The following is a 6,105-nucleotide window of genomic DNA, read 5'->3' on the forward strand; positions in this document are numbered from 1 at the left end:
GTCAAGTAAAAGCGTAGCAGTGTTGTAGCAGTATTGTAACAAATCTTTGAAAAAGGCCACCTACAATGTGTTAAATTAAAAAAATGAATGTACAGCAATGAGATCACCATTTTACTCAAAATCGCATTCAGCATAAATCGATGTGGAGTAAACGACCAGCGTTTTCTACAGTCCCTTCCTTATGCATTGAGAGGGAAAGAGCTTCAGTCGTTCCTGCCCCGGAACTAACATCCTATCTTATCCTGCTAGACAAGGTAAGGACTAGTATAAACAAGACCACTTTTCAAAATCAAAACTGTGATTTCCTGCGTCTAGCTTCCGCCTTCCTCCAGTGTATATGGATATTCTGTAATATGAGTATTTCCTATGTTGCCATTGGCCGACAGGCGGCGACTGTAGCTCCTGATTGGCTTTCCTACGCATCCCTTTCTACTGCCGTATGTTCTGAGAAGGGATACCCATCTGCTGGGCTGCCGATTTGCCGCTGCAAATTGCGACTCGGTCCGGATTGGTCACGGGGCGACGCGGGCTTCTTGCTGGCTGCCGGGCCGATTCGGGCTATGTCGGCCGCGGCATTGGAACAGGCGTTACTGGGCGCAGTCCCTACAGCCATCCCTCCACGGCCGCTGCTGCTCCTGGGGCCCGCTAGCTCAGGCCGCTCGGCTCTGCTGTTCCGCGCGGCTCTGGTGGCCGCAGCTGCATCTCCGACTCGCGTGCTGTTCCTGGCGCCGCGGCCTCTGGAGCGCCTGCCTGGAGGGGGCGCGACTGCAACGGGAGCGATCCAGGTGCGAGCGAGGGGGTCATCATAGCCATGGGAGTCCCCAAACTCACCCCTGATTTTTGCTGCTCCTTGGGAGCTAAAATGTTGCTTGTGTTCTGTGATAAATATGCCGAGCAGCAGCATAACAGTAGGACATGTAGTTGTCACCCTGCTGTGGTGTCTTTTTTTGTCTTTTGTGGCAGTGGGGGCGGTCACTTTCTTTCGCCTACGTGGTCTGTGCCTCAGGCGTAGGCTTCCTGTATCTCAACCAAAGGTGAAGGGGTTTTAGCACTGTTTTCTGTGTGTCCAGGGGAAGAGCAGAGAACCGAAAGGGACCTAGCTTGATGAGAGCTTTTCTGCTTAGCTTGATGAGAGCTTTTACAATAGGGTGCTCCCCATCTCTTGCTGCTTTGGTTTAATTTTGTAAGTGTTTTTATGATCTTCTGTCTGTCTGTCTGTCTCTCTCTTTCTAATATTATGCGCGGGGGTGTCTTTTCGTTTGTTGTCCTTATTGTTAGCTATTGTAGGCCCTTCTGGGGAGAAATGGAAAAGTGTGTGTGTGTGTGTGTGTGTGTGTGTTGTGTGTGTGTGTGTGTGTGTGTGTGTGTTGCTAAAATAAAATGTCCATTAGGCTTTCGTCCTGAGCCACCAAGTCCGGCTCCTGGACTTGTCACCAGCCTCTCCCCACCCCCACGGCTCCACTCCTGGCATCTCAAGTTCTCTGCCTTCAAAGGATCCGGCAACCCTACCGGGACAGCAGGTGAAGCTGAGAAGGCCCTGCAGTTTTGGCCCCCTGGGTGGCTGCTTTGGTTGCCTCTGTGGCAGGACTGGCCCTAGCAGTATCTAATGATAGGGCTACTCTCAGGCAGAGGCACTCTTACCCCTGGACTTCAGGGCCAAAGTCCAGGGCCTCCACAGTCCCTGGGGCCCCCCCAATCCTCTTTAGTCTGTCCCGGGTTGTGCGGGCACCCGGCGGAGCATGATGATGCTTGATTTTCAGGGGGTGGGGCTCCAGAGGCCTTTAGGTCTAGGCTCCAAAATTACCTAGCTGCACCTCTGCTCAGGTAAGTATTCTGCACTGGGAAAGGCTGGCGAGAGTGTGGGGTTACCTGTGCAGGCATTCATTTCTATAAGGCATTGTAGGACAGCTGCTTAGACTGCTTCAAAGACCTTGAATCCCAACTACAGTACACTGTATTACTGTGGCATAGTGATTCTGTGGTAGTTAGGGGAAAGTATTGTGCAAATGCTCATAGGCACTCTTTCTTTTATAATTGGCTCACGTGTTGCCCAGATCAGATTTGGAATCCAGAGCTCAGCTGTAACTTATGTAAGTCCCCCAGCAAACCCAGCACCCACCCCCAGCACAATACTTCCAGTGACTGTTGCTGGTGTCTATTTTACGTTTCTTTTTAGATTGTGAGCCCTTTGGGGACAGAGATCCATTTTTTAATTTAATTTATTTATTTATTACATTTATATCCTGCCCAAACATACATCTCTGGGCGGCTCAAAAATTTTATCTTATTTATTTATTTATTTATTTATATGTGTGAAATTTATTCATACCCTGAATGAATGAAGTCCTGGAGTTACCAGGGGTTTTTTGTTTGTTTGTTTTTATAGTTTCTTTGTAGACAAAATTAGCATTAACATGACAGTGACTATATCAGTTACATGTATATAAATTTACAGGCATGCATACTTAAAATTTCCACTACCATCTATATAATAAATATGGATATAATAGATAAATATTAACTAGACAATCAACACCAGTATATAACAGGAATGACCTAGCTAAATGAGATCGTCCCCCCAAACAGAAGAGTTTTAATGCTACATAAATGTATATGACTCAATCGATTCATTATATATTCATTATATTCAATAAATAAGCAATTGGATAACACTTAAATAGAGAAGTGATTTGCTCACGGTACCATATTTCTAAAACACATTAATGAAATATATTTTAAATTTTATCAATTAAATGAAACGCAATAACTAAAAGTAACGGAAATGACAGTGTCTTTTAATTCTTCACTAATTATTGTTTAATTAACATTAAAGTATTCCTTGTAAATAATAATAATTTATAAACCACCCCATAACATCAATCACATTTTTGTATTATGGGGGTAAAAATGATTGAGTGTATGTTTCAGTAAGGGTTTAAACATTTTGGTTTCTGAACCCCAAAATAGTTAACTTCAGTTCCCATAAATGATTGTCGGGACCAGTAATTTCAGTTCCTCTAAACACTGGTGATTTTCAGGAGATCTGCCTGGTTTTTGTTGAACATCTTTTCATTCACCCATAGATAAAATGAACACTCTCTATGCACAATCCTCAGACACACCTTTGAGTAAGATGGAAAAATCTGGTTCAGTTGAGAGTGAACCATAAGAACTCCCTCTTATCTAATCCATCATTTGTCCAGCAACAGACTTTGTTATTGCTTTCATTGACTGACATACTGACGAAGTGTGTGTTCTGTGTGTTCTTCAAGCAGCTGCAGGGACACAGTGCAAGTCCACACCCTGCTCCTATATCTGAAATCCCGAGCAGAACTGCACAAGAGCACTAGAGCACAGATATTTCGAAGGGCTCCCCCACACTCTGGAGGTGCTCCATAGCAGCAGAAACCCATCTCGGCCTTAAGAGAGGCGTTTCCGCTGTTATAGAGTGTTTCCAGAATGCAGAGGAACCCTTTGAAATATTTACGTTCTTGTGCAAATCTGATCAGGATTTCAGATGCAACAGCAGCGTGGGAGCTTGCACTGCATCCCCAAGCTGCTTGAAGAGCACACACATTATTTATTATTATTATTATTATTATTAATTCAATTTCTATACCGCCCTTCCAGAAATGGCTCATTTGTCAATATGTCATAAGAACATTGGAAGCTGCCATATACTGAGTCAGACCATTGGTCTATCTAGCTCAGTATTGTCTTCACAAACTGGCAGTGACTTCTCCAAGGTTGCAGGCAGGAATCTCTCTCTATCTTGGAGATGCCGGGGCGGGAATTGGAACCTAGATACTCTTCCCAGAGTGGCTCCATCTCCTGAGGGGAATATCTTGCAGTACTCACACTTCTAGTCTCCCATTCATATGCAACCAGGGTGGACCCTGCTTAGCTAAGGGGACAAGTCATGCTTGCTACCACAAGACCAGCTCTCCTCTCTGTCAGCCACTGTTTCTAAATGTTTTGCATATTTTACTATGTCTCTTATGCACACCACTTTGGAGCTGCCCAGCAAAAAACAGCTTATAAATGCAAACTCTTCTTGGGTGACAAGAATTATCCTTGATTACCATTTCACTTGTCTAGATGGCCAAGTCTCAACTTTGAGAGGTTTATAATGTTATAAATGTAAGATGTGAGCTACCACATTTTGTCACATGGAACAAATGTCCTTCAGCATTCTCTGCGATGTATGGCAGGCTTGGCCATCCAGTGGGCCATTCCTATGCCTGGTGTGGCCCCTGCTCACTGAGCAATGAGGCACCTTTTTAAAGCAGTGATACTCTTTATTTATCAGGGGGAGAGCAACTGGCCCAGTCTGTCCCCAGCATATCATCCCTCCAGTGGCTGTTGCTGGTGTCTATCATCTGTTTCTTTTTTAGATTGTTAGCTCTTTGGGGACAGGGAGCCATTTTATGGTTTATCTTTTTAACGAAAGGTTATCTTTTTAACGAAAGGCGGTATATAAATGCAAAAATAAATAAATAAATAAAATTTTATTTACTTATAGCTATGTAAAGCACTTTGGGAACTTTTGTTGAAACGTGGTATATAAATATTCCTCGTACTTGTATTTTCTGTGCCTCCCAGCTTAGATCATTCATTGTTTTCCTCTTCCCTCCCTAGAGAATCCACTTCTTGTACCCACCGTCCTTCCGGGAGCTGTTTCAACTAGTGGCCTCGTTGCATGAAAACGTGTCCGGCACCCCATCCCTGATAGTGCTGGATGGTTTGGAGGAATACTTGGGCAGGTGCCCTGGTCCCCATAGGGCAGCTCAACTTGTGGCATTGCTGCTGGACACTGCCAATCATTTCAGCCAGAAGCCCAGCGTTGAACCTGCAGGCTGCCAGCTCATTGTTTCCATGAGGCTCCCTGAGGAAGCTGGGGAGGAAACTGAGCAACTCTCGGCAATTGAGCGCTACTTCCCAGCCCGGTGCTGGCTGCACCCGGAGGCAGGAGAGAGCAGTAGCTCAGATAGCCTAGGCTTCCCCAAGCTGGTTAGAGCACATCTCTCCCAGCCAGGGACTAAGGATCAAGAATGGTTGGTGAGATTTGATCCACAAGGTGACATGAGGACTTCTTTGCTTCCAGGCCAATGTGAAAGTGATCGTGGCATCGCTTCAGGAAACCACCCCATGGTGCCTGGTACCCACTCCCAGACCTCTGGTGGGCCTTAGGCTGGATGATTTTTCTGCTCATGTTCTTGAGTACCTCTGGACAGGGTGGTTGTTGTTTTTTTAAAACCTACAGCAAACATTCCCTTCCTGAATGATTAACAGCATTTTTCAAATTTTCTTCCCTCTCCAGCCTGCAAGTTTGGGTTGGTTTTCATTTTGGTTGGGCTGACAAGCTGCTTGCCTTGATGAAGGAGCAGATTCTGGAGTTGGAATGTAGAATCTCTGAAGAGTCTCATAATCATTTTGCTTGCACTGAAGCTCTAGCTGCAAATGTAGAGCACCCCTTTCTTGCTGTGCTGGTTGCTGAGAAAGGGCTGGAATCGTTGCTTCAGGGTATGTTCGCAAGGCCCAGGAAGCAGGACATAAAGAGAATGCATCCCACGCCAGCTTTTTAACTTCATTTAAAAAGAAACTAGTCATGATGAGAACAGGGTGGCACAGCTTTGGCCCTCCAGCAGTTTTTGGACTACAACTCCCATGTTCCCCAGCCACACTGGCCAATAGTCAGGTCTGATGGGAGTTGTAGTCAACATTTGCAGGAGGATTGAAGTTGTGCAGCCCTAGAATGATTTTTGGAACACGAGCTGGGCTAAGCTTGCAGTGGGGGCAGAGCAGAATGTCAGTGGCACAAGAACCTCTTTGGCCTTTCCCACTGTCTTATCTCCATTGGATAAAGAGGCAAGTCTACCCCCTCCTCCCCCCTGACATTGCCAGTTGTGCCTTATCCATTATCTTGACTGCCAGTGCTGGGGTGGGTGGGGATCTCTTCACAGCAAAAAAAGGGGCCGTGGTATGGTTTGTTTTTTCACAAATTTTGGGGTTGTTTTCTTTTGCTTCCTATGTACAGGGTTAGCCCAAGGCCGCTGGTGCCTTGAAGTGAAAAATACAGATGGCCGCATCCATTGTTCCCTCTAA

General features: G+C 45.6%; 1 protein-coding gene across 1 annotated transcript; it reads left to right on the forward strand.

Annotated features, from left to right (window-relative positions):
• Window positions 1-422: 422 nt before the first annotated feature.
• On the forward strand, window positions 423-6,105 carry SWSAP1 (SWIM-type zinc finger 7 associated protein 1). The gene is made up of 2 exons (XM_053300147.1): window positions 423-785; window positions 4,639-6,105. The coding sequence occupies exons 1-2, from the start codon at window positions 561-563 to the stop codon at window positions 5,188-5,190; spliced, it is 777 nt and encodes a 258-aa protein (XP_053156122.1). The 5' UTR covers window positions 423-560; the 3' UTR covers window positions 5,191-6,105.

This window comes from Hemicordylus capensis, chromosome 2 (genome assembly GCF_027244095.1).
Source record: "Hemicordylus capensis ecotype Gifberg chromosome 2, rHemCap1.1.pri, whole genome shotgun sequence".
Lineage (NCBI taxonomy): Eukaryota > Metazoa > Chordata > Lepidosauria > Squamata > Cordylidae > Hemicordylus > Hemicordylus capensis.

Coding starts and splice junctions, on each gene's coding strand:
- SWSAP1 (XM_053300147.1), top strand. CDS start 561: ATGTCGGCCGCGGCATTGGAACAGGCGTTACTGGGCGCAGTCCCTACA. Junction 786..4,638: donor CTGCAACGGGAGCGATCCAG/GTGCGAGCGAGG, acceptor TTCCCTCCCTAG/AGAATCCACTTCTTGTACCC.